General features: G+C 38.2%; 1 protein-coding gene across 1 annotated transcript; it reads right to left on the bottom strand.

Annotated features, from left to right (window-relative positions):
• Positions 1-365: 365 nt before the first annotated feature.
• On the bottom strand, positions 366-8,199 carry LOC108702227 (bMERB domain-containing protein 1-like). Its single transcript, XM_041578895.1, has 6 exons — positions 7,840-8,199; positions 4,824-4,944; positions 3,764-3,837; positions 2,947-3,061; positions 2,289-2,362; positions 366-2,119 (listed from the first exon to the last, which is right to left on the bottom strand). The coding sequence occupies exons 1-6, from the start codon at positions 7,916-7,918 to the stop codon at positions 2,001-2,003; spliced, it is 582 nt and encodes a 193-aa protein (XP_041434829.1). The 5' UTR covers positions 7,919-8,199; the 3' UTR covers positions 366-2,000.
• Between the last annotated feature and the right edge of the window lie 2,732 nt (positions 8,200-10,931).

The following is a 10,931-nucleotide window of genomic DNA, read 5'->3' as shown; positions in this document are numbered from 1 at the left end:
AAATAAGCACCTGCTTTGAGGCCACTGGGAGCAACATCCAAGGGATTGGTGAGCAACATGTTGCTCACAAACTACTGGTTGGAGAACACTGGTTTACACTGACTGGTTACCCTGGTTACCAGGCAGTAACCAATCAGAGACTTGAGGGGGGGCACATGGGTCATATCTGTTGATATGTACCATGTGGCCCCCCTTCAAGTCGCTGACTAACTCAGAAAAGCAGGAAGTAGTGTTCTGGCTATTATGTTACACATCCAGTCACTCCAGCCTTTATACATTACATTTTTGCCTAACTAACCATATTAGAAACATTTTTTATTTTGCACAGCCTATCTATTTACACAGTTTTTATTTTATTTTCTCTTTTCCTCGTTTGTAAGTGCTGAATCGACTTTGGTGCAGACTCAGGAGGATTCCACTGAAGAACCATGAGTCTCTGCATTTTGAGATGAAATCTGCCGAAGTCTGTTAGCGCCAAGCCAATTCAACAGTTATGAATGTGGAAAAGAGAGGAGGCTACTGCCCGAGGTAGGGCTGAAATCAGCCAGCGTATTTCAGCTAGCTGATTTTTGCCCCCAGTGTGGCGCTATCATTATACTGTGAATAACGCAATCATTCAGTTGCAATTAAATGCTTTTTTATTTTGATTTCGGGATTCATTTAAAGGCGTCCCATTCCAACAATGAAATAAGATATTAAATAAACCACAAACATAAATATAACCATTTCCATAACCCAGGATAATGTAAAAACAATACTGGACAGGCTGTTTCCTGTTGCCTGGGTTTCAATTCTTGCTGCTTTACACAAACCCAGGAATGGGGGTGCAGCACATCACATAACCATTTCTGCGTCATGCAACTTGATCTTCATTATGTGATTACCCTAGATTTCATTCTGCAGTTACTCAGGAATCTATAAGACTATGAATACATGGAGTATGTCCATTTTCTAGCTGACATTCACCTCTGGTGCACAGTGACAGGCATACCGTAAGCCATTTACCTATTATATTACTAACAATTAAAGGCACAGCCTGATGGCTAACTGCAAATTAAGGGGAACTAACCGCTAACCTTGAGACTTAAAAAGTCCCATTCCATGTAATAACAACCCTGCTGGTGCATTTATAGCAAGTCATCTGAGAAAATCCCTATATAAAACTGTATTTAAAGGGAGAATAATTCAAAATATCACATTTCTTCATAATTATAATTCTATGCATCTTTTAAATATGCATTAAATCCTCATTCACACTGGAAAGGAAAGTGTAAATCACTGGGGGTTACAAATATTCTAGGTGATTGCAAATGTGAACGTTTAACTGCAGGCTGGTCCATCGCCCTCTTGCCATTTTCAGAAAGGTCCTTGTGGTCCTTTGCAGCTGTTCAGACCAAGTACATATGCAGTACAGTTCAAGAGCTATGGCAGATAACAGATAACTTTAAACCCAATGGGAATGAGAAATAAATGGATATTGGGAAGTTGCTTAGAATTCTATTTTCCTTTCACTAGTCAGCATATAATTTTGTGGGTTGTATTCCCCTGTATAATATTAAATACACTGAATTACAGCAGATAGAGAACAAAATCTATATGAGGGATACACTGTATACAGAGCCAAAAATGTTCCAGTAGTCTGTCCATCCATCTGTCTGTAACGAGAACTGAAACTTCAAGTCTTTTGCAGATCCTGCATGGAATGCTATGCGTTATAGTTCAGCAATGCTAACTAAGGAGAAGGTCTGCAACAGAGATTGCATTTCATGTTGCTTAGCAGTTATGATATGATTACCTTGCTGAAGGCTTTATTGCTGCAATGTCCTTCATAAATTATGTGAATTCAGTGATTTTGTTACAGTAAGACTGCCTGGCTGTGCCGCTTGTGCCATGGAAGCACAGAATGGCTGCTGGGAGAGATGTATCAACACGTTGCCCCAATGCTGGCTAATCAGAATCAAGAGCAGCAGTGCAGCCATTTTGGCTCTTATTCTTTGTGCTTACATAACAGAGCAAGTGAATCCACAGCAGTCCTTTAGCAGTGTCAGCCCTGTCCTGCTGACCAACGGTGCAGAGGGTTTTCGGGAGGGAACAGCCCTTGGCTTTTCCTTTCTAAAGACTGAGAAAGATTGCATATAAATTGTATACATATTTGCATAATAAACATTGTTTTTATGGTTGGTGTGTGTTGCCATGTCACTTAAACCTTACTACACAGTGGTACAGGATGGGTGACTGAGCCCCCGAAGCGGCCAATTTATTCGTTAGTTAATCTTCTTCTGACTTACCTGCCTTCTTCAGAAAGCTTTTGGATAATTTGCTCTGAAGAAATTCCTCCATCTCCTTATCCTCTTGCCTCTCCCTATAAAACAAGCAAAGAGAACCATACATAACATACAGCTAACATGGCAGCTCTAAAATGTAGAAGGCTTTTGGGGTGTACTCTCAGTTATTTGGGGGCCTGTATTCAATAGACCACCTGCCTGAATTCAAATAAAAGGCCTGTGTGAGTATGTCCATGGAGGAAGTAGTGCTGAATGACTGATAAAACATAGTTTGCCAGTGCAGAAGACTTGGGGAAGCTTTTTATCTGCCTGGTCAGGAAAAACAAGCAGCAATGTTCTATTTTACTTCCATTCAGGAGTAAAGGGAAAAAAGAAAGTTCTGTCTTAAACTGTCTTAAGCTGCAAAATGATCTTTGGACCAGTTCCTGGATCAATTTTGTAGCCCTTTCATACCTTACATTTACATAGTTTCTTAATTTTTTTTTAAATGCAATCAACCCTTCCGGTCTGATGTTTTCCAACTTTCCTCTTGGAGATTCATCACTTTTAGTGTACATTTCTTTCTGCAACATAAGAGGCCTATAACTTAATTTGAATAAAAGAACCTGGATAGTTAGGTTATATGTGCTGGGGATCTCCCTCATTGCTGAAAGTCACTTACCTTAATCTCTCAAACTCCACATCATCCACCATGAAATCTCGTGTCTCCACCAGTTTGTTAATACACTGCAGGATCTGCTCTTCCTTCTTACGATCTTCCCAGGTCTTGTCCTTCTCTGAGGAAGGTGAAAACATTCACAGATACATGGGTCTCATCAGAGTCAATAAATAAGCATGTATAGCTTTGTAGTGTGGCTGGGAACCCAATGTTCTTCATGAGGAGGTAATGTGTTTGTCCTGTGCCTATGATCTGGCCACTGTAAAAAAATTTTGCAGCAGCACTAGGGCAAGCAAAGATGAAGACTGTAGGAAAAGATGGAGAGAGTGGAACAAAATGGTGAAAGTAGAACAAGATACAGAAAGTGGTGCAGGATGAATACAATAGGGCAAAAGAAAAAATAGAAGGGCAGGATGGAGACAGTAAGGCAAGGAGAAAATTGAAGGGCAAAATGGAGATAGAAGAACAAAATGGAGACAGGTGGCAAGATAGAGATAGCAAGGTAAATGATGATAGCAGGGTCTGATGGAGACAGTAGCGGCTGTAAAACAAGATAGTGGCAATAAGGGCTAGATCAATGGTGACATTAACTATATATATATATATATATATATATATATATATATATATATATATATATATATATATATATATACACACACACACATATATATATATATATATATATATATATATATATATATATATATATATATATATATATATATATATATATATATATATATATATACTCTGATTTATTTCTTACTCCCTGCCTGTAGAGGGAACCCATAGACTGTACGGTGCTTCCATTACTCACCTGGAATATAAACCAGGGCCTGTAACTGTTTCTTTAAGATGGTAATCTTTTTACATAGCTGGAAATCATCCAACCTGCTCTTCGCAGCATCACACAGAGAAAATGTGACCCAAAATATGAATAAAGAAAAGATCAGTAAATTGTGCATTTATTCCACTCAGAATTATACTTAGTGATAACAATGAGAATACAAAGCATCCAGCTCTATACACAATGTCCCCAATCTATGAATTGCGAGCCACTGGTTCTGTGGCTGAGGATTCTGGGATGTGTAGTACAGCAAAAGGTGCATACCTAGGTTCATTATATCTAAAAATTAAACATACAGTACACCTGTAGAAAGACCCTGGAAAGCCTCTGGGTTTGTTAGGGAGGTGCTAACGAGGTGTGGGCACCCCCCAAACCCCGCCAGCTGCCCCTCTTTGCCCTATGCTCTGGCTGGTTGCTAGGCAACCTGTGGATAGCGTAATTCATATTGCTGTAACTCACTGCTGTGTAACTGCAGATACCCAGACAAAAACAAAGAGAACTAACCACTTCTGTGCCTTTAACTCTATGCCCTGTGTGTACATGGAAGTGTACGTGTCTCTTATCTAATTGCCCTGTTTAACACCCACAACAGGCTTTATCTAATGAAGGGAGGTATAATTCCAGCAACTTAGTTACTTAGCACATGTTATATGTAATTGTCATTGCCATTGTCTGTCTACTTCTGTTCTCTGCACTGCTGGTTCTGACTCCTGAAACAATTTACTCTAAGCAGCTTCCCAATATCCATTAAGTCCTCATTCTCGCCAAGTTTATAGTAATGCGTAAATGGCATTTCTAGTGTCTAGCACTGTCCCTTTCAATTCTCTGGGTTTGTTTCCTTAATCAATATAAATATAAGAAGCAAGTTCTCCTCTGCTGTTTCCTCTGCATTGTTTCATGAAGACTGTAACTTTTAATACTCTTTAATGTGGATTCCCAGCAAGCAGTCATCCAACTTATACTGAAACGCAACTCCGATAGTCACCCAAGAATCATAAGTGGAACTCTGTGCCCCCCTGTAAATACTCACATGTATCGGAGCTCTGACTCTCTCCTCATTAGGATCTCCCGAATTCTCTCGATCTTACACAGCTCATCCTCAATGTCATCAATGGTCGTTGTGGAATCGGCCATTGAAATGACGTCTTCACCTTAAGATCGAAGTTGGAGGCACAATTGTATTGTAACAATACAGTACAGTGAGATGTGGAAGTCAAACTAGTTTGGGTGGTCATGTAAGATGAAGGGGAACTTCACCCAAGCACTGTGTTTTGCACAATTTTGAAATTATTCACCCTCGACATTACCATAGATAAAGAAACCTGGCATAATATATGGGAAACTACAGCCCACTGTTCTAGGAATATTTCAGTACTGGAAACAACATATAAAGTTCTCACACACTGCTATATAGTCCCGTCCTGTCTACATAGAATAAACCTTAAAAACTTAGCCAAGAATGGTTAGAGGCTGTGATTTAACAGGTACTGTGATGCATATCTGGTGGGACTGCCCAAATACTCAAAGATTCTGGACTCGGGTCTATAATATCATATATTCAGTAACACAGGTTAATCCTAGGAAAGATCCTTTGAATGTTCTATTAAATAAAAAGATATCTAATATCGATACCAATACAAAGACTTTGATAACTTTTCTGTTTTTGGCTGCAAAAATTACAATAGCTAAACATTGGAAATCTCCTTGTGTTCCGATTTCACATTTTAAAGACAAGCTGAACTGTATAATGGTTAATGAAAGACTAACCAGTATTCTTATTGAGAAATATGAGAAATTCAAAAAAATTTGGGAACCATGGTACAGATATTCTTTCCCAACTACAGGAACCCCTTCGATCATCTGGTGATTACAATCTGATAACAATATAAACTGATGTTTGTTTGGTCACATTTTCTATTGTTTTGGATCAAGACTAACTAATACTCCATAGTTATATTTCAAGTATTTTCCTCAGCTGTAAGCCCATAGAATCATTTTATATATATATATATATATATATATATATATATATATATATATATATATATATATATATATATATATATATATATATTTATTTTATAATTATACTCAGGGGACCTCGCAGAAAACACCCTAGAACATGTACTGCTCAATACTAATTTTTTCTAAAACATTTTTAATTTAATATGTTTCCTTTTCTATATTCTGCCCTTTCGCTAGACCAAGATCTTTGTTCTTTTCACTTTCTTCACCTTCCCTTTTTATGCAAATATCTGATTATGTTACATAAATGTAAAATTACCTTTTCCCTAAAAATGTTAAAACTCAAATAAAAACTATTGAAAAGAAAAAATATGATTCAAAGCAACGTTTCCATATTAGGTATTAATTGCCATTGAAAGTGTTTGTTCATCCCTTTCTGTTTTTCTGACTGATGATCAACTGACTTCTTCAACATTGCTTGAGAAGTCAAAGTCAGCAATGTAGACTATATACAGCCAAAGAGATACTGCTTCCAATTGGAATAGCATTTACACAAATATTTTATATTCATCCACCCTGACCACCCCGCAGACTCCACCACTGCACTCAGTTCACTTATTATGTTAGCTTGCACCCTTCTTACTATCACTTACTATCACTTCCTCCAAATATGTTTCACTGGATTGAATCTGAACCTCTGATTTTCATATTCAGACTTAAAGGGTAACTAAAGTCTAAAATAGAATAATGCTAGAAAGGTTGTATTTTGTATAATAACATAATCATGAACTTACTACACCAGTGATTTATGCTTTTAAAATTGGCTTTTAAAAATTTGATTTAATTTTTTCGCCTTTATATCCCCTTTAAAGGGGTTGTTCACAGTCAAACATCTAGTTGGTTTCACAAAGTTCACCCAAAATAACGACTTTTTCCAATTTCTTTCTATTTTCTAAGTGTGACTGTTTTTCTACTATTCAAGTGTGAAGTGTCATGTTTCACCTTCTAAAGCAGCTCTGGGAGGGGGGGTCGTCGACCCTGTAAACAGTGCTACATTGATACATTTAATTGATACATTTTTTATCTTTGTCTCTGCTGAGCAGAATCCCTTCATTACAGACAGTTGTTAGAATTGACACAATAGTTGCTATTACTACAGAGGTGCTACTGAGAAATGTATCAACTTAATGTTTCAAAATTTTAACAGTTCAGATCAGAATCTGCACCTGAATTACTGAGCTGCCAGATTGGAACACCAGAGACAGGAACACTAAGATTTTGAAAAAATGGTAAAAAAATAAAAAATAGAAAGTATTTGAAAAAAGTATTTTTTTTTCTGGGGAAGAAATCTGAAAACAATTGAACTGAAAAAAGTGTTTGGAAGGTGAAGAACCTCTTTAAGGAACAAAATTGCATCATCTATGGGGACATTTTTTGCATTCAGTTCTCAGATTACTTTAAGGGTTTGGGTCTAAGTCACTTGCCTTCTCCCCTGTTAGTTACAGCAGAGACTTTCAGCATTGCAATATCTCTCACTGTCGGGTGATGCTGGGATTTGTAGTTTAACAAATGCTGGAGAGGAGCTGATTGGCTATGACTCATAAAAAAGTGGGTGAGTTTATTCTTAGAGAGCTGCTGTATGTATCCTGTTAAAAACATGCAATATATATATGTCTAAAGGGTAAAAGAGTCCTGCCAAAAAATGTTGGAGCACAATCCTGCATTTGCCCCAAAAACAGCACCAAGAGGACAATTATGGCTAAACTATAGAGACTGAAGCAGAGCACAGATTTTATGAATGAACACAGTAGGCAATACACACACACACACAGTGTAATGGCCAAATAGCATATTCCCAGAATTCAGTTTGATCTGTATCTGCACTTTATCTGGCACCGAGACCACATGACATAAAAATATAAGTAATTTTCCATTTTGAAGTAAAAACAGTAATAGAAGATATTGGATGAACACGGATTGAATGCTAATATCACATATATATGCTAATTTCACATATTCAAGTTAAACCTCTTTGCTGGTTACTAATTCCCTTCTCTCTACAGAATATACAGAGTCTGTACCTGTGGCTGGTGCTGTGGGATTCCAATTAGTGAAATCCAAGGATCCATACTGCTTTGAGGATGCAAGTTCCTTCTCCATTGGCAGACGGATGGCAGGCTGCAGATTATAGGCAGATTCCCTGCAAGCCAAGCGTGTGTAGCAGGGGCATCACTGGCGGGAAGAGAAGACAGACAGCTGATTGGCAGCTAAAGAGAGAGAGGATGGCGGGAGGTTAAACTGTTGATGCCAAACCAGCAGATAAATCACATCAGCAGCTTCACATCCAGAGGGACCAATGTCTGACAATGGCTTATGAGTCTCAGTCTCCCTCTGATGGAAGAACATGGTAATGCATTGGTTGGTTAGACACAAATGGGTAGATTCATTGGAGTTTGTCTTGCAGACATTTACACAGCAGAGTGCAGTTTATTGCATGTATTGTTGGGGAAGAGAGGGGTCATTGATCCTTGGAGACAAAAAAAATATCAGGGATTATGTGTTGCAGAATAGGCTGGTGCAATATAATAATATTATAATTAAGTGGTCTTTTGTGGCTTAACCTGGTCATAGAGATTTAGACAATGATGATGGGAGCCCTGTACCAGGGTATTCAAGCAGAAAATACATAGTAGATAGATAAACTCTGTAGAATCCCATTGAAGACTGCTGTTTTCTGCTGTGTGTCCTGTGCCCTTTCTCCTTTTTTTCTGACTGAATGGCTGCCCCCATGGCTACACTGCAGCTTGTTTATATAAACTATAGTAGAGTTTCTGAAGCAAACACAGCAATTGAAGCCAGTGTAGAACAACAGTACATATATATATTTTCATTCCTTTAAAACACTTTCATTTTTTGGTGTTACTTTTCCTTTTAACCAGTGGCAGGTTACTGTCTTACTATAAAGGTAAAGATTATTATTAATATTATCAAGTATTTTTGGAGCACCAACATATTGCGCAGCGCTGGCAATTCGAGATTTGTACATGGCTAAGCACAGGAAGAATATCAGATTCAGTTTCCCAGTGGGTGGTTCCTGTCTGAACATGGGAAAGAGAGCAGCCCAAAAGGAGGAAGTCAAGAATGTACATGGTTAAGTATTACTTGGAGATTGGAGTTGCAGTGGCGAGTTCCTGTCTGACTATGGAAGTACATATAATATAATCAGAGTGCTGCACATGGATAAGTAATGGAAGGAGACTGGAATCACTTACCAAGGGGGGCATTTCTCATTTAACCACGGAGCAGAAGATCAGGACTCTGCATCTGGTTTAAGTATTAGGACAGAACTTCGCCAAACAATGCGGTGTGATGCTAGGAAATGCAGGCGACCAGTCGAAGGCGCTGCATATAATGTAAGTTATAGAAACGTTGCAGCTACAAACTACATGCATCCGACTGTCAGATGAAGACACAGCGTGTGGCATTGCCAGTCAGATGCATGTAGTTTGTAGCTGCGATGTTTCTATAACTTACATTGTATTCATGCCTCCGACTGGTCGCCTGTGTTTCCTTGAAGCATGACCCAGCACAACGCATTGCTTCGTGGAGTTCAGTTCTGCCCGTAGAGGTTGAGAAGATAATTTCATGAAAGGCTCCTAGTTAGGCTAATGCAAATGGTACCAGGTTTCTTCCAGTTCCAGTGCCTGCATTCCCATTTTCTTCAGCCTTTATATTACATTATATAGACTCTCTAGAATTCTATTTCACTTCACCTTAGGATGAGAGTAGAAATTATGATCTTAGTGCATAGAGCTTAGTAATCTTGGTGCATAGAGCTCACAGAATCAGGCCAGAAATAGTCCAACTACAGCTTTTGCATATTTGGGCTGACCTCCACTTGAAAGGGGGCCCGGCTGTGCTGCCAGAGCAGGTCTCATGCACAGAGTGTTAATTACTAAAATTTGGCAATTACTTTGTGAACCTTAGGCAGTCCACTCCCAGACATCCATATATGATAAATAGGATTTATTCCTCTCTCAGCCACCATCCCTCCACCCCCTCCCAGACACTTTCTGCTTGCTGGACTAGCAATCCTTGGACCCTTATCACTGCTAAGGATCCTCCTATTCATATATTTACACACACATTCAAGCTGTTACACACACAAGACACATTTAACAAAAGGTAGTTTTTTTCTGTCTTTTTTCTTCTTTTGCACATATTTGCAAGCTCATATATTAATATACACACACCTTTAGAAGTGTACACATATGCATATAAATGCACCCACATGCTTTTTAACTTATTTTAGGTCTTCAATTTATAATTTTGCCTCTTGTTTTTTCTCTAAAAAATGTTTATTCCATAGCATTACTATTGGCTTAGGTATTCTGACTGCTAACCACACTGTTGGATCAGTTATTTTGCTATATCACTGATTTGCCTACTTGAATTCGATTTTTGTCGTTTTATTGCAGTTTTACGCTTGCATGTTGCATACCTCCCAACTGTCCAGTTTTGAGCGGGACAGTCCCGATTTTGACAACTCAACTTGCAGTCCTGGATTGTTACTGAAATGTCCCGACTTTCTCTTTGATCTCCTGCACTGAACAGCCAGTAAAAGATCCAAAGTTTCTAACTTAATTGGCATAATTGGCAGAGAGCCCAGAACAGCCACCAGGTGCACTTAGATACTTTTATAACAATTTAAGATAAGCAAATAAGTAATTTTAACAATTTAAGGTAAGCAGATCTGTTGGAGAAAGTGTGACTAGCAGCTTAAAGGACAATTCCCCTTCATTAATAAAACTGTTATAACACATAAAAACGATGGAAATGTGTTCAAACTTTCATAACCAAATTTGAACATAGTAATTAGGGGGGGTGCCACAACAGTGGGCGTGGCCAAAAAATTTGCTGTGCGTAGAGCGGCAAATATTTTTATCCCTCTTTCCATTTCAAAAATGTTGGAAGGTATGATGTTGTTTAGTATGTTTCTTTTAGAGTAGCTTTGCCATTTGATAGATTGGAGTAGTAAGATGGTTTACCAATCTTGTACTCGTTAGAATGTGTACTTTCCGACAATATGCTATTTTTAGGAGTTTACTTTCAAAAAATACATGGTTTTTAGGGATCTTTATACTGTTAGGGGGTGTTATGGCACATAATATGC

The sequence above is a fragment of the Xenopus laevis genome, chromosome 9_10S (genome assembly GCF_017654675.1).
Source record: "Xenopus laevis strain J_2021 chromosome 9_10S, Xenopus_laevis_v10.1, whole genome shotgun sequence".
In the NCBI taxonomy this organism is placed as follows: domain Eukaryota; kingdom Metazoa; phylum Chordata; class Amphibia; order Anura; family Pipidae; genus Xenopus; species Xenopus laevis.
The sequence above is the reverse complement of the archived record's forward strand: the minus strand, read 5'-3'. Positions and strand labels throughout refer to the sequence as shown.